The 25,664-nt window shown below is 36.0% G+C and overlaps 1 protein-coding gene across 4 annotated transcripts; it reads right to left on the reverse strand.

The window, feature by feature from the left end:
* Positions 1 to 210: 210 nt before the first annotated feature.
* Positions 211 to 24,074, reverse strand: acvrl1 (activin A receptor like type 1). Of its 4 annotated transcripts, none has more exons than XM_021469724.3 (11): positions 23,987 to 24,074; positions 19,667 to 19,738; positions 19,468 to 19,500; positions 16,781 to 16,999; positions 15,567 to 15,745; positions 14,386 to 14,485; positions 12,256 to 12,402; positions 11,804 to 12,079; positions 9,318 to 9,515; positions 6,588 to 6,718; positions 211 to 3,500 (listed from the first exon to the last, which is right to left on the reverse strand). In XM_021469724.3, exons 1-11 carry the CDS (start codon positions 23,991 to 23,993, stop codon positions 3,354 to 3,356), a joined length of 1,509 nt encoding a protein of 502 aa, XP_021325399.1. In that variant the 5' UTR covers positions 23,994 to 24,074; the 3' UTR covers positions 211 to 3,353.
* Between the last annotated feature and the right edge of the window lie 1,590 nt (positions 24,075 to 25,664).

Consider the following 25,664-nt stretch of genomic DNA (forward strand, 5'->3'; position numbering starts at 1 on the left):
TGTACAATACACAAACTAACACCAATTGCCACCAACAAACACAAAACTTATCACAATTTCAGGTTTCTTTTATTAAAAAGAGATCCCGGACGAGCCCCCATTTAAATGTTACGACTTTTAAGTTTTGGTATCTAGGGTTTAAAAGGTAACATTTAAGGTGATAATATTTTGTGGTCAGTTGGTGGCAAAATATCAACACGACAACCCAAATACTGCAAAAATAAGTGAATTTATTTACAATAGTGAAAGGAAGTCAAAAAGCAATAAAGTATTATTTACAAGATCTCACAACATACAATAAATCAATCAATATAGATTAAAGATGGTGGGGGAAACGAGAGTTAAGTGGCGCCAAATAAATGAAAGAAATATAACAAAACCCCAATTCTAACTAATAATTTCCCTCTAAACTGTCTAATACAAAATAAACAAACAAAACATCTTCAGCGTTTTCACGCTATAACTAATCTACTCTTCTAACAAAATATACGGAGAAAACTTACAGCGGGTGGCGCTCACTTCTAAACTAGTGTGTTTAGACAGTGGAGTTATATCTGCGTGATGCAATATGTATGTCACGTGACATCTAAACTCCTCGAATCCAAGGGAGAGGCTGAAGACAGACGTCAGGGGATTGTCACATATACACATCCAAGACGGTAACAGCGATCAACACAAGAACAAGACCAAAATCAAAACTAAGTTCACGTCAACATCACAGCACATAACAACAAGCCAAAAACACACACAAAGGCAAGCAAAGACCGCAAGCAAGGCAGAGCAAAAGCAGAACGAGCTTCCCCGCTCGCATCCCTTTTAAACTTTGAGCTCCTGTGCTGATTGGTTGTGAAGGTGATGACGTCACAAGGTGTAATTGAGATTGACGTCTTCACGGACGAATGGGATACGGGAATGGGTGAACCTGAGAACTGACAGAGAGAGGAGGAGGGAGCAAGCGAGCGAGCGAGAGAGGGAGAGAAAGAGAGCGCACACACACACAAGCAAAACAAACAGGCATATACATATGACTGTAACAATATATATATTAATTGGTAATTTTTTAGACACTTCTATACAGCTTAAATTGACATTTGAAGGCTTAACTTGGTTAATTAGGTTATTGTATATTGTTATTGCAAGTTATTGTATAATGATGGTTTGTTCTGTAGACTATCAATAAAACATTTGCTAAAAATGTTGACCTTAAAATGGTTCATAAAAATTTAAATCTACTTTTAATCTAGCCGAAATAAAACAAATAAGATTTCTCCAGAAAAAAAATATTATCAGACATACTGTGAAAAGTTCCTCTGTTAAACATCTGCTTGTTAATGCAAATCTCTAATCAGCCAATCACATGGCAGTTAATCAATGCATTTAGGCATGTAGACATGGTCAAGACGATCTGCTGTAGTTCAAATCAAGCATCAGAATGGGGAGAAAGATGATTTAAGTGACTTTGAACATGGCATGGTTGTTGATGCCAGACGGGCTTGTCTGAGTATTTCAGAAACTGCTGATCTACTGGGATTTTCACGCACAACCATTTCAAGGGTTTACAGAGAATGGTCTGAAAAAGAGAATATATCCAGTGAGTGACAGTTCTGTGGGTGATGCCAGAGGTCAGAGGAGAATGGGCAGACTGGTTCGAGCTGACAGAAAGATAACAGTAACTCAAATATCCACTCTTTACAACTGAGGTATGCATCTCTGAACGCACAACACATCCAACCTTGAGGCGGATGGGCTACAGCAGCAGAAGACCAAACCGAGTGGCACTCCTGTCAGCTAAGAACAGGAAACAGAAAACAATAGATGATTTAAAAAACGTCTGGTCTGATGAGTCTCGATTTCTGATGCGACATTTGGATGGTAGGGTCCAAATTTGGCATCAATAACATGAAAGCGTGGATCCATCCTGCCTTGTATCATTAGTTCAGGCTGGTGGTCATGGTGTAATAGTGTGGGGGATATTTTCTGGGCACACTTTGGGTCCATTACCAATTGAGCATCGTGTCAACGCCACAGCCTACCTGAGTATTGTTGCTGACAATGGCCATCCCTTAATGACCACAGTGTACCCATTTTGTGATGGCTACTTCCAGCAGGATAAGGCGCCATGTCATAAAGCATGATTCTTCTCAAACTGGTTTTGAACATGACATTGTGTTCATTGTACTTGAATGGCCTTCACAGTCACCAGACCTTAATCCAATAGAGCACCTATGGGATGTCGTAGAACGGGAGATTCGCATCATGGATGTGCAGCTGACATATCTGCTGCAACTGCATGACGCTATCATGTCAGTATGGACCAAAATCTCTGAGAAATATTTCCAGTATCTTGTTGAATCTATGCTATAAAGGATTAGGCAGTTCTAAAAGCATAAAGGGGTCCGACCTGGTAATAGTAAGGTGTACCTAATAAAGTGTCTGGTGAGTGTATATGTACATGCATTTGTATGTGTGTTTTCACCTCTGCATTTATAAGTATTTAAATCATTATTTATACATTTATTCATTCATTATATATTTTTGTAATGAATTTATTATTTTATTTTCCCCAAGTTCAAATAATATTTGATGGAGCCTCAGTTTCCATCAGAGAAAGTCTGATTCAGTCCTTTTTTATCAGGCTTTATTAATAATTAAATACTATTCTCTGAGTGAAAATAAGACATTTTGTGCGCAAAAAAAAATTATACACATTTTTGTTTCGAATATTTCACAAAGCAAATATATTTAAATTTTTTTTTTACTTTATAACAAAAAAGATATAGTACAGCCAGTATGATTATAACATTAATCTTGCATTAAAAAACTGTTTATAAAAGTGCACTATACTAATATGTTCTCTTTAATGATTACTTGGTGCGAGCTGTAATGCAGTTCTTGTTCCTAAAAAGCTGGTTCAAGTCTTTCTTGGAACCAAAAAACAAGCTATAAGTGCAAATAAGCTTGTGCCAAACTCTCTGCGTAACAGTCATGTTTAGGAAGTAAGAAATTTCAGGAAATGCCGCAGTTAGGAAGTCCACAATAACCCACATCCTGTCTAAAAAACCCCATCTTACCCTCACTTTACTAACAAGTATTTAGTGGGTTTACCACTTTCAGTAACAAATGAGTCACTCTGTTGAAATATACAGGTCCTGGAAGAGCAGTGGATATATTTGAGGAGAAATTTAACAGCACAGTCAACTTCCCACAGAGAACGAATGTCATGATAAAATATGTTCGGTGGAGCCTAAGGACAAGAAGCTGAAAGGCACAGTAGAAGAGTTCAAAAGGATAAGATGTGTCATGTGGCCCTTACAATTGAGTGTCTATTGAAATGCATTGGTAGCATGTCTATTCTAGAGGTCCAGTTTAAGCTTGTCTATGTCGTAGTCATGGTCCTGGTCCAGTTTGGAGAGGCTCTTTCGCACGCGCAGAGCAGTGAGTCGGGCTGAAGGGCTTTGGAACCAGCATTCTTTCATAATCTTTGCAATCGCAGACAGGATCTTAAAAAAAACATACAGAAAGAGATTATTTATTTAGTCATTGATGATGTAAATTGTCTGTAATGTCAGTGTTTTTTTAATTATCTGAAACATTCTTATATTATAAAGTTACTTTTCAGGCACTCAAAACATTATAGTCTTAAAAATGAATGGTAACACTGGATTTTTAGTAGACTGTCTGCCTAATATCTGTTGATAATGTTCCTTCAACAGACAATTAACTGACTATAAGAAACTTTGCAGGTACATGTCAACTTACACTAAACCCAACCTTAACCCCAACCTAACAGTCTACTTAATAATCTAATGAGAATTAGTTGGCATGTAGATGCAATGTAATTTAAATTCAACAAGCGGACCATCAAATTAAATTGTGACCAAATGAACAGCCAAAACCATAAAAAGATTTCTATTTTAGTTGAAAACAGTGTCATTATTGTCTCTGTGTAAACTATAAAAAATGATAATTTTTTTTAAATGGTGACATCAAATTTATGACATCCCAATAAAAAACAGAATACAGGATTGTGTTTGTGCTACTGTACACAAAACAATTAGCTTGCATTTGTGCGTAGATGTATTGACCTTATTTCTTTCCTTCACATACGAGCAGGCATAGCTATTGGAACCTAATTTTTTGTTGCATGGTCTCTTTCACCTCCATTTATTTTAAACCGTAAAATACAACTTGTTATGTTTCTTGATATGGCAAACTGGTATTTCTTAATGTATTGCTTTTATTTTTATGTTGGGCGACATGCTGGCGCAGTGGTTAGCACTGTCGCCTCACAACAAGAAGGTCGCTGGTTTAAGTCCCTGCTGGGTCAGTTGGCATTTCTGTGTGGAGTTTGCATGTTCTCCCCATGTTCGCATTGGTTTCCTCTGGATGCTTTGGTTTCCCACACAGTATAAAGACATGCGGTACGGGTGAATTAAATGAACTAAATTAGCTGTAGTGTATGTGTGTGAATGAGTGTGCATAGATGTTTCCCAGAATTGGGTTGCAGCTGTAAGGGCATCCGCTGTGCAAAACATATGGTGGATAAGTTGGTGGTTCATTCCACTGTGGTGACCCCTGATGAATAAAAGGTTAAAAGGAAAATGATTGTTTTTATGTGTACTAGATTTTATTTGTAGAGCGAGTAGTTTGACTCTTTGTTGTTTGTTATTCCAAGTCATTTCCTCCATTCGTAAATAAATTGCAAGTTTCAATTGTCCTAAAATCAATTGTAATGTCAAAAACAATCACAAAAAGAGCTTACTTATGCTTTGTAGACTAAGGTGAAGAGTGTATCTTTACAAACTGACTTGATCATTTACTGGGGTGTCATGAACATTACAGTGCTTTCAGCAATAATTTTTTTCAGAGGTTAGCATGAATAGGGGTCAGATTGACACTGATTTTTTTATCGTATAACATTTCAAAAATGCAAAGTACATAATTGTGTAAGCGTACCACCAATGCAACTAATATGCATTTTTGTTCTCTCGACAATGCAGTTTTGACACAGTATGACTTATTTTCCTGTAAACAAGCTACAGTATATGTATATATTTACATGAATAAAATGAATGTACCTTCAGTTATAGTGACAATATGTAATTTAATGTAATGTGTATTTATATAGTGGATTTATTGTGTATGGCCATACCCCCAAAGCGCTTCACAATTATGAGGGGGAGTCACTCCACACCACCACCAGGATGATGAAACTGCAGTAACAGGACAACAGCTATAGGTGGAGTGGAGAGACAGTCCCTTTATTAATCCGTGGTCGCCACAGCAGAGCAGCCCTTTCAGCTGCAACCCATTTCTGGGAAACATCCATACACACTCATTCACACTCATACACTACGGACAATTTAGCCTATCCAATTCACCTGTACCGTACCTGCACCTGTACCATGTCTTTGGACTGTGGGGGAAATCTGAGCACCCGGAGGAAACCCACGCGAACACAGAACATGCAAACTCCACATAGAAACGCCAACTGACCCAGCCGAGGCTCGAACCAGAACCTTTTTGGTGTAAGGCGACAGCACTACCTACCTCGCCACTGCATCGCCCGTGGAGAGACAGTGATAAAAACAGTTTAGTGGATGGGGATGATTGGGAGGCCATGGTTAAGGGCCGATGGAGCAAATTTGGACAGGAGACTTTACGAGAAGTGCCATGGGATTTTTAATGACCATAGAGAGTCAGGACCTCGGTTTAACTTTTCATCCAAAAGAAAGCTGACAGTATAGTGTCCCAATATTGTGTCCCCTTTACTGTATGGGGCATTAGGACTCAGGTTGAGCGCCCCCTGCTGGCCTGACTAACACCTCTTTTAACTGCAACCTAGTTTTGTGGTCTCCCAACCAGGTAATGACCAGGCTCAGTCCTGCTTAGTTTTAGTGAGTAACCGGTTTTGGGCTGCAGGGTGACATGGCTTTGGCCAACAACTGACACTAAAGAAGTGACCTGTAGATTTCACTGTGTTTCTGCTTCAATTCCAAATCTGACACAGAACAATGAGATTTTTGTGAAAATCAGTCTTGTTAGCTTTGAAAAATCTGTCAGATTGTATTTGTCTTTCAAAAAAAAATAACTCTGTTAGTTTCCTGGCTTAGTGCTCATAACAGATACACTGTAGGAGGGAGTGTTTGTATGTGGCAGACATAAAAGAGTCTAATATGGCAAAACAGTTTCTGCAAGAGATACGGACTCAAAGGGAGAATTATTGTCAAGAAGCAAAAAGCAACAAATCTAGCAACTAGCCGGAAAGTCTACTACTCCTACCAGGCTCCTGCAATAGCTGATTTCTTCCGTCTAGATTGTGGCATTAAGCAAGACAAATGGATATTTCCATTCATTTTCTGTTGCATATGCAATAAATATGCTCTCTACAGCTAACTAAAGCCCACTATATTATTCCCAGTGACATCATAGTCTGACAAGATATTTTGCTGTACATTTATTGCATGTTTTTCTAAGAAATTGCTCCCGATTGCAGCTGTCAAAGCAAAGCCTTGTGCAGAGTTTGAATCAAATCCAAGTCTTCTTAGTCATTGAATTTGTATCTCTGGTATGCTTGAGTATCTCACCGGATGAGAGTGTAGTCGATTGTGGAGACTGGGCCTGTGCTGGTCCACACACACCACTTTCTTCATCTCCTCAAAACTGGGGTCAGAGGGCACCATGTCAAAGAACGGCGGCCTGTACTCCTCCACGATTCCTAAGAAAACCACAGATTTAATGCATTTCTATGGTAGCTTTTGTCATCTTTTGCTGACTCCACTGCATGTGAATTTTTACTGACAAAAAAATGCAGATGTGAGCGGAGACTGAAAGTCTGTTCCGACCATATCTATAAAACTGTGGTTTGGGCGTTGAGGGAGGTTGGCAGTACTAATACTTCTGTGGGAGGATGACTGGAAATTGTCCAGGGAGAATAAGAGCATATGGCCTCTAACATTATGGGGAAAAACTACAGCAGTATCAGTTCAAAAAGGTTTTCTTTTGCATTTTCAGACTTTAATATTTTTATTATTATTAAAATTATTATTAAATTATTAATTAAGCTTATTTAAGGTGTATATGCACACACTGCTCTTTAAAAAGATTTAGGTCAATAGGTATTCATTATAGGAATTATTACTTCTACTCCGCAAGGACAATTAAATTTATCAAAAGGAACAGAACATGTAATGTAGAGATCAAGATATTGGAAAAATCTGATATTGCAATATTTTTTCTATACTGCGATATACAGTGCTCAGCATGATTGAGGACACCCCATTTTAAAAATAATTATTGTTATCTAATTCTCGTTGAATATAGACAATGAATTTTGGTGCATTTAAACAAAACAGATTTATTAAAAAGATATCTTTATTAAAGTAATATTTCAGTCACATAATATATTTAGAAATTGAAAGAACATACAGTTAAATTCAAGCTAAATATTGCAAAAAAACAATTTTGGACCGTTATCGTAAGTTGTTTTGTTGGATAAGCTCCAAATTTTATCTTCAGTACTGACTGATCTAATGTATATGCACAAATATAATAATGTATAGCTTCCTACTAAAAATACGAAATTAAAAGATAGATTTGTGAGGGGTGTACTGTATATTGTGATATGAATACAATTTGTGCATAAAATTGAAGAAAATATAAAACATAAGAGTCTACAGACATAGATAAATAGAAATGAAGTAGAAGATAAAAATAAAATAAACAGCATTTTATTGTTTTCTGAGGAGTTTAACAGTATTCAGGTAAACATTAATTTATTTGTTTTCCTTTTAGCTTAGTACCTTTTTTTATCTGGGGTCACCACAGATGAAGGAACCGCCAACTTATCCAGCATATGTTTTAAAAAGTGTATGCCCTTTCAGCCGCAACACAGCACTGGGAAATTCAGCTATACAGTAATTGACTAATCATATGTACAAATAATACTGCGTTTTCCAGTGCTGGGTTGCAGCTGAAAGTGCATCCACTGTGTAAAACATATGTTGGATAAGTTGGCGGTTCATTGCACTATAACAACCCCTAATAAATAAAGGGACTAAGCCGAAGAAATTAAAATAATACTGCATAGTCTTCATTTTAAAAATAATAAGAATAAACTTAACTGTTATTATAGTTACAAAAGGTACAATTTCACATTCATGAATGCTTTTCAACTTGTCACAGGCCTCAAAAACACATGCAAATCAAAAATTATAACCCAGACTCAACATTACATGTCCTGCGATGTGACTATTGTGAATGATCCCATTGTGATTTTGATGCTGAAATGATTTATTGAGCAGCACTAGTATATGTATTATGTACATGATAAATGTATAAATGTATATGATTTCCGTTTCAAATAAATTTCTTATTCATTAAAGAGTCTTAAATAAAATGCATCAAATTTTACAAAAATAAGCACACAACTGTTTGCAAGATAATAATGAGAAACAAATGAGCACCAAATCAGCATAATAAGAATGATTTCTAAAGCATCTAAATCAGTTAAGGTGCCGAAAATTCAGCTTTACCATCACAAGAATAAATTACATGTTAAAATGTATTAACGTTAATTTAAAATCGTAATAAAATCTCACTATATTAATGCAACATAGTATCTACTGAAAATTAATTAAATACATGCAGCTTAAAAGAGAATGAGACTGACTGAACCTAATTATGAACTGCAGTGCGTGTGTATTTATGCATGTATGTGCACATACATGTTTAAAGCTACTCTGAACTTATGTAAAGATGCACATAAACTATTTATAAAGGTTGAGTAAATGCATTCTAAAAGTAGGAGTGTGTGAGAGAGAGAAAAAGAGAGAGAACAGGCGCATCTGGACTATATGAGCAGGAGTGTTGACACTAGATAAGATTGTTTATAATTATTGGGCCGCTAATCGTGGGTGGATAGGGAGGGAGATGTAGACATGCAGAAAAAAAAACTCAGGGAGAGACTGAGGAGGGGGAAGTAAGTAAAAAAAAAAAAGTTTTGGATAAAAAAAAATCTATCACATCTATCAGCATGGTGAAAATCGTTGCTTAGCAACAAAAAACTGAAACTTAGTTAAAATGGTAAGATCCTGCAGTCACGGGGCTTCTCACTGCAATATGCAAGGAGACATTAAAGGGCTATGTGTACGAGTTTGGCATGTATTTATAGTTTTAAATTCCCAATGTGTGAACAGCTTGCAAAGACAGAGATTAATTGAACTGTACAGTTTGAAACATACTTAATTCCACAAGTCACAAGAGCCCAGAATGGGGGTGGTGCCAGCAAATAAAGTTGAATTACTCTTCCATCTTACCATTTACAATAGTCCGACGAGTTATCTCCCACAAGACGAGACCCAGGGCCCAGATGTCAGTTTGTTTATAGGACTCAAAAACATCAACACGAATAGTCTCATCCAAAACCTCTGGTGCCATGTATCGCTTGGTGCCCACTCTCGGATTGGTTCCCACATCCAGATAGTCAGTAGACTGAGAGTGAATGACAGCCAGGCCTGAGAGATCAAACAAAAGTTATTATTTAAGCATTATCATAACTTAGTGACATCATTGCTTGTTGACATTATGGCTCATTGTTGACCCCAAATAAGGAAATGTTTTGAAAAATTAAAAATGGACTGACAAACTCAGCTTACAGTTATGGTGTTGAATGCTAAAAAGTTGTCAGGGTATTGCATATATGGTAGCTAAAGTGTTTAAGCTTTTTCTTATGAAGTCGCAAAGGTGTAATGTATTTGCTACAGTGTTTTAAGGGGTTGCTTGAGTGTTATTAAGCAGTTGTTTAGCTGTTCAGATTCTTTTGGTTTAAAGCAGTTGCTACTGGGTTTCAAAGTGATTGTCAAGGTGTTGCTGTATGGCTGCTAATGTGTTTTGAATGCTTTGAGGCGGTTACTACAGTGTTTTACATGGTTGTCAGGATGTTACTGTATGGTTGCTACAGTGTTTTGAGTGTTTTAGTATATTCTTATGTAGTTGCAAAGGTGTATGTGCTTGCTACCTTGTTTCAGGTGGTTGTCAGGGTGTTGCATATATGGTTGCTAAGGTGTTTTAGCTTGTTCTTAAGGTGTAAGGTGTTTAAAGTGGTTGGTGGAGTGTTATTAAGAGGTTGTTTAGCTGTTCGGATTCCTTTGGTCAGGCAGTTGCTACAGGTTTCAGGTAGTTGTCATGGTGTTGCTATATGGTTGTCAAGGTGTTTTGAGTGTTTAGTATATTCTTATGAAGTTGCAAATGTGTAAGGTTGTTGCTACAGTGTTTCAAGTAGTTGCCAGAGTGTTATTAAGTGGTTGTTTAGCTGTTTGGCTTCTTTTGCTTTAAGGCAGTTGCTACAGGGTTTCAGATGGTTGTCAAGGTGTTGCTATATGGTTGCTAAGGCGTTTTAAGTGTTTTAGCAGTCGCAAAGATATAAGGCAGTTATTACAGTGTTTCAGGTGGTTGCTGGAGTGTTATTAAGCAGTTGTTTAGCTTTCAGGTAGTTGTCAAGGTGTTGCTAAGGCGTTTTGAGTTAGCATGTTCTTATGCTTTGAGGTGGTTACTACAGTTATTTACACATTTGTCAGTATAATTGCTAAGGGGTTTTGTGTGTTTTAGTATATTCTTATGTAGTTGCAAAGGTGTAAGTTTGTTGCTACAGTGTTCCAAGTGGTTGCTAAAGTGTTATTAAGTGGTTGTTTAGTTGTTTGGCTTCTTTTGCTAAGGCAGTTGAACAGGGTTTCAGGTGGTTGTCAAAGTCTTGTTATATGGTTGCTAAGGGGTTTTGAGGGTTCCAGCTTGTTCTTATGTGGTAGCTACAATGTTTCAAGTGGTTGTTTTTAAGGGATTGTTTAGCTGTTCAGATTCTTTTGTTTTACGGCAGTTGCTACAGAGTTTCAGCTGGTTGTTAAGGTGTTGCTATGTGGCTACTAAGGTGTTTTAAGTGTTTTAGCATGTTCTTATGCAGTTGCAAAAATGAAAGGTGGTTACAACAGTGTTTTACATGGTTGTCAGAGTGTTGTTGTATGGTTGCTAAGTGGTTTTGTGTTTTAGCATATTCTTATGTAGTTGCAAAGATGTAAGGCGGTTACTACAGTGTTTCAGGTGGTTGCTGGAGTGATATTAAGTGGTTGTTTAGCTGTTTGGCTTCTTTTGCTTTAAGGCAGTTGCCACAAAGCTTCAGGTGGTTGTCAAGGTGTTATCATATGGTTGCTAAGGTGTGCTAAGGTATGTGGTTGCTAAGGTGTTTTGAGTGTTTTAGTTTATTCTTATGCAGTTGCAAAGGTGTAACTAATTGGTACAGTGTTTCAATTGGTTTTCAGAGTGTTGCTATGCAGATCTTTCGTTGTTCTGTTTGTTCAGGTGTTCTGTGTTTTAAATATGTTTTGATGCTTTTGGAAATGTGCGAATGTGGTTGTAAGATTGTTATTTAAAGGATTCTCAGGTGCTCTTTAAACAAGTTTTCATGCTGTTGCAAATGTGCTTTAGAGGAGGTTATTAATTGGTCTTGGTAAGACATTGCTTAAGAGTTCTGACTGTTTTAGTCTATGTAATTTAGTTGCTAAGTTGGCCTGGCCATTGTTAGGTGGCAAATATTTGTGAATGCCGGGGTAATGTGGGTGCCAGGTGGTGTTTTGGTTGCTATGGTATTCTTGGTGGTTGCTAGGTGATTACCCGGTTTAAAGCCTCTGTGATATTTTGGTAATCAGAACACATCTCCTAAATAAACCAAACAATATGAGCTTTCTCATTGTGGAATGAGCGGTGCACCAAAATCTATTTAGACTCATCTATTTTTGTCTTGCTTCCTTACCCAGGTCTGCAATGCAGCACTGGCCATTTCTCTTCACCAGAATATTGCGGCTCTTCAGGTCTCTGTGTGCGATGGCTGGTTTGCCTTGTGTGCTGAGGATCTCTGTGTGGAGGTGCACGAGGCCGCTGGCGATGGACAGGCACATGCGCAGACAGCCCTCCGGGTCCAGCGTGCTGTACTGCAGGAAGTCATAGAGGGAGCCCAACTCGTGGAAATGTGTGACCAGCCACAGTTGAGTGCTGGAGTTTTTAGACGTCATGTCTGATGCTATGAAGCCTTATGGACAGAGAAGTGTAAGTAAGAAATATTACATTTTAAGTCAAACACTGTGTGACTCCATCATTAGAAAAGCAATGTTTGGCAATGTCAAAACATATTATGGCTGCAGCAGTACACACAGAATGATCCCTTCCCACACGAGCAGTGAAAAATGCAGTGTGGGTGGAACTTACCCAAGATGTTTTCATGCCTTAGTTGGACCGTGTTGTAGATTTCAGTCTCTCGAAACCAAGACTGCTCATCACGAGAGGAGAAAATCTTGACAGCCACACTTTCTCCCATCCAGGTGCCTCTCCATACCTCACCATAACGGCCTTTACCTACCAGAAGCAATCAGAGCAAAAAATTCCTTTAAAGCTAGATGCATATCATTATAATAAGGTATGGCCATGACTTATAATTTTTCTGAAATTCTGAAAAAATCAAAATTAAATAATGTGTAAAGGTATACAGTAATAAATAGGTAATGATGTTGTGCTGCCAATATTGAAAAAATCTGATATTGCATTATTTTATTTCCCTGTAATGTATATTGTTATAATAATATGGTTTTACAAGATGGTTTTAAAAGTTTCAAAAGTATTCTGGTACAGAAATTGAATAATCACGATGAAAAAAATGCTTTTCTTACTTTGCTTTGTCTAGTTTCTATGGAGACCTGGAAGGGACGCAATGGTTGGGAAAATTGTTTTTTCCACAAACATTTCCTGTTTACTTCATACATGTAAACCCTGCCGTTTTTACCAGTATTCTCCTATATTTTACCATTCTATCCTGCTATCAGCCTATCATTAAGTGTTTTCCCATATTTCTCATATATTTTTAATCTTAAAAGCGCGCTGTAATTATATAAAATTCAATTCAATTCAGTTCAGTTCAGCTTTATTTGTATAGTGCTTTTACAATGTAGATTGTGTCAAAGCAGCTTCACATAAACGGTCATAGTAACTGGAACAGTGTAGTTCAGTTTTTAGTGTTTAAGTTCAGTACAGTTCAGTTTAGCTCAGTTCAGTGTGATTTAATTATTACTGAGAGTTCAAACACTGAAGAGCAAATTCATCGATGCGTAGCTCTACCAATCCTGAACCATGCGAGCCAGTGGCGACAGCGGAGAGGGAAAAAAAACTTCACCTGATGGGAGTGAAGAAAAAAAACCTTGAGAGAACCAGACTCAGTTTGGCATGACCATTTTAATTTCTCCGCTGGCCAAAAGTCGTGTGCAGAGCTTCAGTCACCGCAGTGGAGGCTGGAAGATGGCCTCAGCGAAGACTCGTCTGTCCCTGGAGCGTTGCTGGATAAAACTGCTTGCATTCACTTTCTTTCCATTAAAGCTGTGCGTCGATCGTCACCCTTCATAAGCAACCTCTAAATCAGCGAATGCATGTAAAAGCACTGACTGATGGACGCGCTCTGCATAATAAACTGATCCCAGATCAGCTTCTGTACACGCCATTTAAAGAGGAGCTAAAGTGCAAGACACTTTGGGGTTTGGGTGTGTCTTTAAACAGACCAATACACTTAATAATATGTAAACTTGTCCGTCCAGCGTGTTTTATTTTGAACTCAACTAGTTTTCTCTTAAATGAGCACAAACAGTTAAAACAATGGAGTACTGGAGAATACTGGCAAAAACGGGAGGGTTGACATGTATAAAGTGAACAGGAAGTGTTTGTGGAAAAACATCTTTGCGAGATAATGCAGTCTTTGCGAGGAATTGCAAAAACTTAAAAAAATATCTATTTACCTATCACTCTTTTTATTTTTCTCCCACCCAGCTTTTTCCCTCTCCATTACATCCCTTCCGGGTCTCCGTGAGTTTCTTGTCCAAAAATCTAAAAATTCTTAAATCAAGTGAAAGCTAAATTATCTGTAATAGGATAAGAAATATAGACATTTGGACAGGAAAACAAGTAAAAAAAATCTAACAATGAAAGATGTTGTTGTTGTCTTCTTCATAAATCGTAAGAATAATGAAATACAATTAATCTTAACAGTTTTTTGTGTCCAAATATTTTAAACTCTATTGAAATGTACAGTCACATGCCTTAAAAAATGCAAATGGTAAACTTTCACTCTATTATGGTTAAACTTAGCAGTCTTTCTATAATCATGTGTTCTATGGCTCCTGGTCAAGAATGATTAAGATTCAACTTAAAACAAACATTGTAATATCGATGCTGAAACTATATATTGTGCAGCTCTATAACAGAATAGGACACATCTACACCCTCAACTTTACTTTGTAGTTTTATTATCCTCCTATGCAGCATTGTAATGAGTGTAATGAGATCGGTTTCACTCACCAACACACTCAACCAGAGAGATCTGTCGCGCCATGGTCCTCTGCACCAGATAGGGCAGACCAGTGCCACTGCCCGATGTACAAAACTCATCAAAGATATCCTAAAGATGACAATTACATGTTTATGAGAGTAACTTCAGTTTAAACTGTAAACAATTAATGAAATGTTTAAAAAAAAACGCAGTACAATGGATTGACATTATTCTCCTCATCACTGTGCTATTGTCATAATTGATAAAAAGGAAGAGCAAAGCCAAACAAAAACTGCTCAATCAATATTCAATACATACTGTGGATTATTTTAGGGATGAACCAATACCACTTTTTTTTAAACCGATACGAGTATGAGTATTTTATTTTGTGTACTCACAATTAATTTGAAAGGAGGTTTTATTTTTTGCCGGTAGCAAGGATGAACAAAAAACTCTTTAACAAAAGGCTATTCCAAGGCAAAAATATACACACATTGTTGATAACCCTGTAAATCAATAGACCTCATCGATTACAGATTAAGCTTGGACACCTAAAATATAAGTTATCCTTGCACTGACACGCGTTCACGACTTTACACATTACATAATCAAGTGTGTGCAGTTTATGTTACCTTATGAAGTCACTCTCTTGACATTGCATATTGGGGACGCATAAAACCCTGTTATGCACAGTTCTTCGATATATTCGCTAGTCCTGCCGTTAATCAGCTGGTCAGGTAATCAAAAAGTACATGATGTTTCAACTATGGTTGAGTCACGGGTTTATAAGATTAACAGTTGGTTATACAAAGTTTGATTACTTTTTCTAAAATAGTAAGATGTTTTAAGTGGTATTGTCTTGACAGATTGCCACAAATATGCATACTCTCATTTCAAAAATCGCATGACCATCATCTCACAATGAGTTTTCTCGACTGAGTTCGTTCTTCTGAGGTAATCTGGGAATACATTTAGTGCTGCAAATAGGGGATTAAAACAGGCTCTGACAGGCTCAAGAGATGATTTCTTGTGAAACTGTTACTATAACTTCTCTGAAATTATAAATATGTCACTTAGTAATTAAATTTGAGTCATTTAAACATGACTGTCAAGCAGAAACAAAGATTTTTCCTACTCAGATAATGACTGAACTGAGCATAATGAAGCCAGTAAAAAGCATTGAATGTCATAGAGTACAGTAGTGTTTTACCCCATATGTGGGGTCTCCTCCACTGGGGACTTTAAGCATGGAGGTATCGTGCTCAACCGGATGGCAGTATTGACGTCTTGTACGCAGCCATAACACAAGTCCACAAGCTGCCATGGCAATCACCAACAACACCAGCAACGGCACTCCAACCAGCAGAATCACTCTGATGGGCTTCTCCACTGAAAACAGACACACTGAGTTACATTAATGTACCACATCACCACAATAACAAAAGACAATACTGGAGAGCCGCATTTTTGTTTAACTTTAAAAGTCAATAGTCAAATAACAATTATTAATATTATAGCCATGACTTATTATAGCCATTATTATTGTGGGTGACACAGTGGCGCAGTAGGTAGTGCTGTTGCCATACAGCAAGAAGGTCGCTGGTTCGAGCCTAGGCTGGATCAGTTGACGTTTTTGTGTGGAGTTTGCACGGGTGCTAATTTGTCTGTAATGTATGAGTGTGAATGAGTGTGTGTGGATGTTTCCCATGGATGGGTTGCGGCTGGAAGGGCATCGGCTACGCAAAAAATGTGCTTGATAAGTTGACGGTTCATTCCGCTGTGGCGACCCCAGATTAATAGTGGGACTAAGCCGAAAAGAAAATGAATGAATGAATGACTTATTATAATTCTGAATCTGAAAACAAATTAATAAATATATGTGAACCCATAGAATTCTAAACTTTTATAACAGTTATTAAGCTTTGAGTAACATTTGAATAAAAAATAAATAAAATACATTTCAAACAGTTTATAAATACTGCTGTAGGAAATCAGTGCTACCAAACTAACACCGCCTTGCATTATTTTTTAGTAAATGTAAAAACATTTTTCAAAAATTTCATTTTAAAATGAATAACAATACTTTTATAGTACTAATTTGATCCACAGATTCTTTTAAATACTTTTCTGTTCAATATAAGATACTCATAATTTTAATGTAAGGGTGAACTAACACTTTAAATATGTATAATCATCTTGTCAAACACCAATATAACACTAGGAGGCAGGAGAGAGCACACTTCTACAGATGGATCATGTCAGGTCAAACAAGGCAACGCTTTCATTTTAGTTATAGTTATAGTATAGTTATAGTATATATATATATATATATATATATATATATATATATATATATATATATATATATATATATATACGAACAACCCAGAAACGAGTAAGTGAGCTAAAATTGAAATGTCTCACCTGGTTTTTCAGGCATGGTAAGGTTTGCATTGCAGTGGTGTGTGTAGCAGCATTTGGTATAAACTCCAGGAATAGCAGGTACGTAGCACTGTTCGGCGGTCTGAAAACAGCCCCTGACAACCCGCTCATGGACCGAAGTGTAAAAGCAGATACGACCCCAGCAGCTGTTGTTTTCACACAAGTTTGTGTTCTCACAACTGCACTGTAAACTGCTTTCATCTGTCAACAAACAAATATAATGTGTAAGTAATAGTATAGTATTTCGGTTGAGATAGATGGATTGATTGATAGATGAATGATAAACTGATTGATTGATCGTTAGTACTACAGTAACAAGAGATGATTGGAGGGATAGATGGATGGATTGACATATCCATAGACAGAATAAACAGACAGATGGATAGATGGAGATAAATGGAATAAATGATAGAATTTAACTTAAAGAGTTGTTAGTCTAAAAATCTAAATTTGTATAAACAGTTGGAGTCAGAATTATTTGCCCTCCCTTTGATTTTTTTCTTTTTTTTATATTTCCTAAATGATGTGTAACAGAGCAAGGAATTTTTCACAGTATGTCTGACAATATTTTTTCTTCTGGAGAAAGTCTTATTTGTCTTATTTTGGCGAGAATAAAATCAGTTTTTACATTTTAAACATAATTTTATCGTTAAACAGAAATTGGGGAAAAATAAACAATGGGGCTAATAATTCTGACTTCAACTGTATATATTTTGCTTCATGTATTACTAAAAACTGTTATAAATTAAATAGAAAAAAAACCTAATTTAGATGGAGTAGTCATTTTTAATGCATCAATTGTGTCATTGACACAATGTTGCTTCAGATGCAAAGACTGGATCAGTGTACTGTAACTTTTTCATTCCACAATTCTTATATAAATTTTGAAATGGTTTCGTCTACCACTGTTCTTCCCTCCTCATTCTTAGCCTCCTTATTTCAAGGAGAAGCTAATGTGCTCCCATACTTGTGACTTGACAAATGCAGCTTTTCAAGTCCTGCTTCCCCATTGAAGCCTAGTTCACACTGCGTGACTTTATGCATCGGCAGATCTCTATGGCATTTACACTAAATGACTTGATTTTGCGTAAATTATCCACAAGAGGGGCATCACACACTACATGATCTGACAACAACTCTTTCAACAAACATCTCTGTTCACCCCACAAACCACAGCCAATGAAATGTTGAGGCGGGAGCCATCAGAAAGAGCATAACACTATTGGCTGATCTGCGATAATGACATCACTGACACACAGTGTTTGAAATCTTCCTGAAAGTGTTCAAAGGAGTATTAGTAATTGGAAGTTTCAATCATTTTACTGACTTAGACCTTTGAGTCTTGTTCATTGAGATGAACGAATCTTTTTTGAGTAATTTTGTTCATTTCGTTCAATTTGCCAAAATATTATTCAAATGTTACAAGTTGCTTCCAAACTTATCTACAATTACACCAAACATTGATCACACTACAGACAAGTCATAACTAGAATGCCATAAGAAGGAAAAAATAATTATTTATCGTTTACCTGGTCTATGATTATGTCAGCTCACCTCTTCTGAGAGGTCTTCAAATTTGAGGGGTTTGTTCATGTCACACTGACAGTCCCATATAACAGGGGTTCTCAACTGGTTTGGCCATGGGACCACCATTTATACATGTTCATCAAGCCACGACCCAAATTTTTAGGAACTATAATACAATTTAAGGAATTATACTTAATTTGTATTTATTTGTTAACATAAACAAGTAGTGACAGATAAATCATAAGAAATTCACCAAGACTTACAAATAAACACTATTTTATTGCTGTCATTTAACAAAATGGATAATATTATAGAAATTGAAAAAAAGTAAAAACGACAAATACTGTTAATAATAAACTGTTGATAAAACATGTTTTCTGGTTTCTGAATGTTGTTTTAATTTAAAAGGTTTCATGCTCTCTTATGAGAGCACATCACTACATATAACACTGAGGCTTTAAGTCTTTTTTGTCGTCAATATATATATCCATATTTTACATATTCGGGGTCGTACTTGCGCTTGACATATTTGTTGCAATAATTACATGAAATTTTACATGTCAAATGGTATACGCAAAATAAGTAAAAAATGTAACTTTTGTTATTGTTTTTTTAACACACACTTCGTGACCCACTGCAAATGTTCCCGCGACCCACTTTTGGGTCACGACCCACCAGTTGAGAAACGCTGCAATATAAGCTTAACTAATACACACAGTATGAGCCAAAAGGAGCCATAATTAATTCACCTTTCGAGTCTTCTGGTTTTTGAGTGGTTTGTTCATCACGTGACAGCATGTAAAGAGAGATGACTCAATCTTGAGGACTCAGAAATTAACAGATCAAATCTTTTTCTGGCTCTAAATGCATATGACTGGTTTCTATCTTTCATGTGATAAATGAAGGAAGAAAAATGAGAAATTAAGTTAAAAAACAGATCAAATCTTTTTCCGGCTCAAAATGCATATGGTTGGCTTGTTTAAAGATGGATTAACATGACCTATTCACATGAACATCTTACTGCATTCCCCATAAACTCATTAGGAAACAACATAAAAAGAAATATTGGAAAACTGGCTTTCACTTGTGATTGTTCTTATCCATGGGTCAAGATCTAAAGAAATTGACTGATTTGCACTCACCATTCTTTAGAGTAGAAGTCTCCATAAGATGATCTGAAAAAAATAATTTGCAACTGTAAAAAATGTCAAAACGCAGCAGGAAAACTTCCTTCCTTTGTTTTACTGTCTACTCTTGAAGGAAATATCTGGCTTTATTCTGGTGTGCTCAGACATACGCACACGTATTAACACTTCCGTGACCTCAATTTTGTAACCTCACCTGCAGTTGTTGCATAGCTTCCAGAATACACCAAAACAAACAGCACTGCGAGCATCACTGAAGCCTTCATGTCTAGGAAAGAGGGTAAATATGATGAGAGAGAGAATTGGATGAAATCATTTTGACACACTTTTGTTTAGTCATATGTGCATATCCCATGGTGGCTTGCGGCATCATTTGCTAATCGCTATTTACAAGTTACCGCTCTATTCTTGAAACCATATAATGGTGCAATCAATGACATGTAGTGTTGGAATCTTAATGGAGAAAAGCTCAATAAGGCCTGTCTGCACCAAAGGAAGTCACAGATGTAGAGGGTCCAGTCAGTCTGTCTGTGCTGCAATTATAGTCGGAGAGGGTGGGAGAGACTTTAGTGGAGGCCTCGCTCTCCTCTGCGCCGCTGGTCCTTGCAGACACTCTGGCTGCTGCGCACACAGAGTAAATATTGATGGCTATACTTCCTGCCATTCAGAGGCCGCACCCGGCTAGCCCTCCAGATACTCCGGATTGCTTGTTCCTTTAGGCCTGGAAGTTGGCTGGTCACGCAAGCAACATGGCTGAGTGAAATTAAAGGATAGATAATCTGCATGTTGTAACATCGGCCTTGTCTCCAGGCTGCTTTTAAGAAGCAATGGGTACCCTCCATTGTTACGTTACATATACTTCAAATAGTTTTATTATTATATTATATCCACTGGATTCATATTCAATAGGCATCAAAATCAGAGAACAGCAGAATTTCATAAATTATAGTAAATAAGTTTAGTTCTATTTCAAGTTTTCATAACAAAACAACAGTTTTAAAGCCTCTTTTATATTCAATAAATTCTGAAAAACAGAATATTAAAAACTTGGACTATCAGATACATTACAGTTATTGGTGTTAAACTGACACCTGGTGTTAATTTCCTTACTTATATGATCAACCCTATTTTTAGCCAAACTTTACAGTTTTCACAATTTTTCCACTGAAGCATTCTCAAATGATAAAGGTCAAAGGGACGGCCCTTTCAGCTATAGCCAGAGAAGCTGATACATCAAATCTGTGATTAGTCAAATATTTCTAGAATATTGTGGGCAATCTTTGAAAACTTAACAACGTCCCTAACTTAATCAAGACCTCGAAAATTGCTTACCAGCTTAGCACTGAGGTGAAGGATCTGTATTTGTATATACTACCTCATTTCATTCCCATTTTTGACGGTCACCTATAGAGTTTTGTGTTCAAAAGGATTTTTGTGCTATAATTATTGCTGTTCTTTAATTTTTATTAATAAAATGATATTTATAAATAAATCAATGAAATCAGTTTGCATATCATTGTTTTACATCAAATGCAAAGCCGTTTGTACTTTTTAAATGTGACTTAAGTGTCCAAAACTGTTTAAAATTATATTTAGGTCAATATAACTGCAGTATGCTGAAAATAACAGAACGTTTTCATGTTGCCCCAACACTATAATTAAAGTAGGCATACTATATACTTATGTGAGGTCATGGAAAAACAGAGTCAGCCATCATGCTTTGAAACAGATAATTAGAGCCAGAGTTTGTGTGTATGAAGAAATATAAAAAAATTGTCCTTGGTGCCATGGCCACATGAGACGTTTCTTAAAATGTTTTTGAATGTTTGATCCATTTTATCCGTGACAACTATTGTTACAATATCTACAATACATTTTATAGGAATGAATGGTGATGCAAGTCTAAACAAACAAGTTAGTTAAATGAAAATGATGATGGCAATTACCTGATATAGAAACACATACAGCGAAATTCCAACAGGAGTCACATTGTCTGTGGAAGACTTTTAAATACTCCATTTAAGCCCAGCACAGGTGGGTCAGTGTAAACACCTCTGTCACGTACACTTGGATGCACAAAAATGGGTAATTGCTGGGCCCTCTGGGTCACATTTAAGACGGAAAACAACCCCACCCTTTAGAAATGCTTTTCTCTCTGGGTATGTTGATCTTTATTTCTAAGCTGCCAGGATGTTTCTCAAATCAGATAGTGTCCATCTTGAATCAAAGCCTAAAGTGAACATGATGAAATGAGATTCCTGTTTCGATGACCTGCTTGTCAGCATTCTCTCAGACAGAGAGCAGTCAGCAGACTCATGAGAACTAAACTAACAGTGCACTTTCTCAGGACTGAGTCACTAAATAGAATAAACCCCTTTGTTTTTTTTAAATTCATATTCACATTTTTTCCCTCAGATCAAACTTTTAGTGTATTTAAAAAAAACATCACTTCTTTTTAATTGGTTAATTATGAAAAATCCGTTTTAAAAGTTCAGAACATTCCCTAGTGTCTCAAATCAAATGCACAATAAAAGAATGATCGAATTTTAGTTTAAAATGTTGTTAGTATGTTTTTCTGCAGGAAATGCTAAAGTCCTGCAAAAGTCATTTTATATCAGCTGCTCACAATAGCCTATATTGTCAAAGATCATGAGTTTGATCAGGATTTTGAAATAGGGGAATTTTAGCGTTCACCAGCCTATCTCTGGCTCCATCTTGCAGCTGTAGGAACTTGTCTGTTTTGAATGCTGTTAAAAAGAAGTGGTATGCCTCAGTGTATTCGTAAGCACCAGCATTTCACAGTTACAGAGATAAATGAACGGACCTCACGGCTCATGATAACTAGATGTGGGCTTTGTTTAGGGCTCTGTTTGCATCAGTGACTGTGAGGGTTCTTGTAAAACATGGCTTGCAATAACGCCTAAACAGGATATAGGTATTTATGTATTCTGCAGTTTTCTAATGGTTAATTGTAATACTAAGGCGGTCTGAAATATAATGAGTACCATTAATGAATGAAAGCATTCATCCTTATTTCTCATGGCAACAGATGCATACTTTCATTATTTAACACATGTAACAGAAGTTCTGTAACAGGTTTTTACTTTTTAATGAAGAAAATGCCAGTGCTACTTTTTCCAAAAAGTAATGCTAATTACTTTTCTTCATTTATTGACTGACACCTGTACCTGTGATGAGAGAAATCCGGAGTAGGTAGAGAGGTGCACAGTGTGTAAACCAGATACTTACCTGTATCCTAAATTAAATGTGAGCATGTGTTTACTCATTGCTGTTGCACGTAAACAGATTTAAAATCTCTGAAAAAGAATAAAAACTAATGCACACTTGGAATATTCATTATTGAATAGTGTTGAACTTTTCTTCATGCATCCTCTTCATGTAATACATGAATTTACATCCCTTCAGCCTGAGGTTTATTTACTTCACATTTTCCTTTTGGTGTAAAAGGGCCTTTATTTGTAAAAAAAAAAAATAGTTTTATTGTTTTATATTTTTACAAACAAGTACTGCAGCCCAGATGAAAAAAGTAATGCAAAAACATAAATTTCCTTAAAAATTAACAAAGTTACTCATTTAGTTATAGTTTTTTAGCAATACAAGATTGTAATGCATTAGTTTTAAAAGTAACTTTCACCAGACGTATGTACAAGTATTAAGCAAACATATGTAGGAATATAGGAAATTAATAATACAAATAAAGCAATGTATTTCAGCATTTTGTGATTTTCTTTTTCTTAAAAAATTTAATTATACCAGTTTGCACAATCATAATGTAAAAGCTATCCCCAACCATTGATTTTTTAAATCAAATATTACTTCAAACATCACCAAAACCTTTAGTTAACTCGTTATCAACGTCTCTTTTTAATCAGTATTCTTTTCCAAGTGTAACAAATTCACGAATTACGCCTCATTCGCCACAAGAGCAATTGCAGAGAGATTAAAAGAGATAAGAAAACACAATGGGTAATTTACCTGGTTTTCGTTTTGCTTTCACTCACGAATCAAGTTGATCAATCTTCATCTGTTTGTAAAACTTGTTTCTCATTACTCAAACATAGAAGTGTATTCTCATAACGGGCGGCAATAGAGAAATCAGCTGCGCAAGTCATATCCAGATGTGTTGGGTCCTTAACTTTTCCAACATCCCGACATTCTCGGCATAAACTACAGTTAAACTTTTTTCCGTTTTCCGTTTTCATCCGCTCACAAACCGATCGGTCTTATTTTCTCAAGCGAAACATTGCGTAGATTGCCGTAACGGTGAACATATGGAGTCGTGGTATATATATATATCTCCAGTCAAATCTCGAGCTGATAAACCGAAAACAAGAAACTGCTTCTCGGAGAAGGAACAGTCTTCTTCCGCTTAGAAATAAACATTCCCAGATCAACCCATGACGACTCCATCTCGATAAGTGCAAAGCAAACTTTGAGCAATGTTCCTGATTTAGGGGTTAGATTACAGATTTTAAAATATACAGTTTTGTCCCACCTCTCATTGTCTAAGCCGGGGTTCACTAGGAATGCGGTCTCATAGCTGTTTTCCTGTTGCTGCAAGACCTTTCATTTTTTCCACGTCTGTTTTTTTCCTCATAGCTGGTTGCATATGAATGGGACTTCATAGAGGACAGCCGTCTGAACACATCACATTTCAAAAGAGATATTCATTAGGCAGGCCATTTCCTTTTCTGAGTTTCTACCTAAATTAACAAAATATGAAACTAAAGTTTGCCAGTTGGCAATAATACGCTCATGCAATTTTTTTAAAGACTCATATTTTTCTTAAATAAGAAAAGGTTTTTAATTGATATCCAACTAAAACACATGAACAACTTTTAGTGAGTCAAAACAAACAGAAACATAATGGCTGGTGCAATTTTTCGTAAAATTTTCAATTTGCAGTCTGAACAATCATACGGAAAAAATATAGGCCTATATATAACTATTATAATAAATTAATAACAATTAATGATTAATAATAACAGAATGTTGCATAGATTGAGCTTTTCTTGGGGTCAGTTTAGTGTGAAATAAGTGCTTTCCCTGAGTTTGCCAGTTGGCCAATAATATGGCCATAGTTTTTTTTTTTTTTTTTTTTTTTTGGTGGTGTAGGTCTTATCTTAAAGATCTGCATCAATAACCAAAAGTTTTGTTTGAATCTGCATGAGGTGAGGGAACTTTTGGCTCTTTTCTGTATATTTTGGAATTGCCTGCTCTAGGCATTTGTTATGCTACATTAGTAATATTTAGCAACAGGCTAACTCAAATTTACTCTTAATGCTTTTAAAACTTTACACATTTCAAATATTAAAAAAGCCCCCGATGCTATCAGGGCTTATTTGCTGGGGAAAAAAACACCTAACAAGAAATATGATTATAATTTAATATAAGAAAATGTAGAAGTCTTACTTGATTTAAAACATAGTTTTGTGAATGAAAAGCTGAACTTTTATTAACTTTTATTCTTTTTTAATATACTAACCTTCGTGATGATGTCAGTTAAAAGTATTTTTTTTGTTATTAACAAATGCCTATTATAATAGAAATCTTTTATGACATTATTAATGTTTTTTAATATAACCATAGATTTTATTAATTCTATTAGTTATTTTATTATTTCTATTCATTCTGGCTGAATAAACTAAAAATGTCTTACACTGTAAAACCCAGCCGTCAGCTTTATCAAATAAAATGAGTGTAGTAACTCAATATACTGAAAGATAATTCATTTGAAAAGAGTTTTGAACTCAGTGTTGAAGGTAATGAGTTTATTAAATACCTCATTATACCTTAACTAAAAATAGAATAAGTTCACAGTACTCATATAGATAATTTTTTTTAACTCAAATGATTTGTTGCAATCGGTTTCCTAGTTTAAGTTCATTTATTGCATTTTACTCAAATTGCTTTGTTTACTCAAGTTCACAATACTCATTAGGATTATTTTTTGAACCTAAATGGTTTATTGCTATTAGTTTCCTCAAGTTAGTTACCTTAACTTTTTGGATTTTACCTTGTGAAAGAATACCCAAATGCCCAACAGGAAAATTCAGATATAGGCCGTCTACCATAATATGACAAAATTACAGTCAACATGACCAAATTCAACATAACAAATAACAGAAACAAATCACAAAACTGAATATGAATGTCTTTATTTAGAGCTTAAA

This window comes from Danio rerio, chromosome 23, assembly GCF_049306965.1.
Source record: "Danio rerio strain Tuebingen ecotype United States chromosome 23, GRCz12tu, whole genome shotgun sequence".
Classification (NCBI taxonomy): domain Eukaryota; kingdom Metazoa; phylum Chordata; class Actinopteri; order Cypriniformes; family Danionidae; genus Danio; species Danio rerio.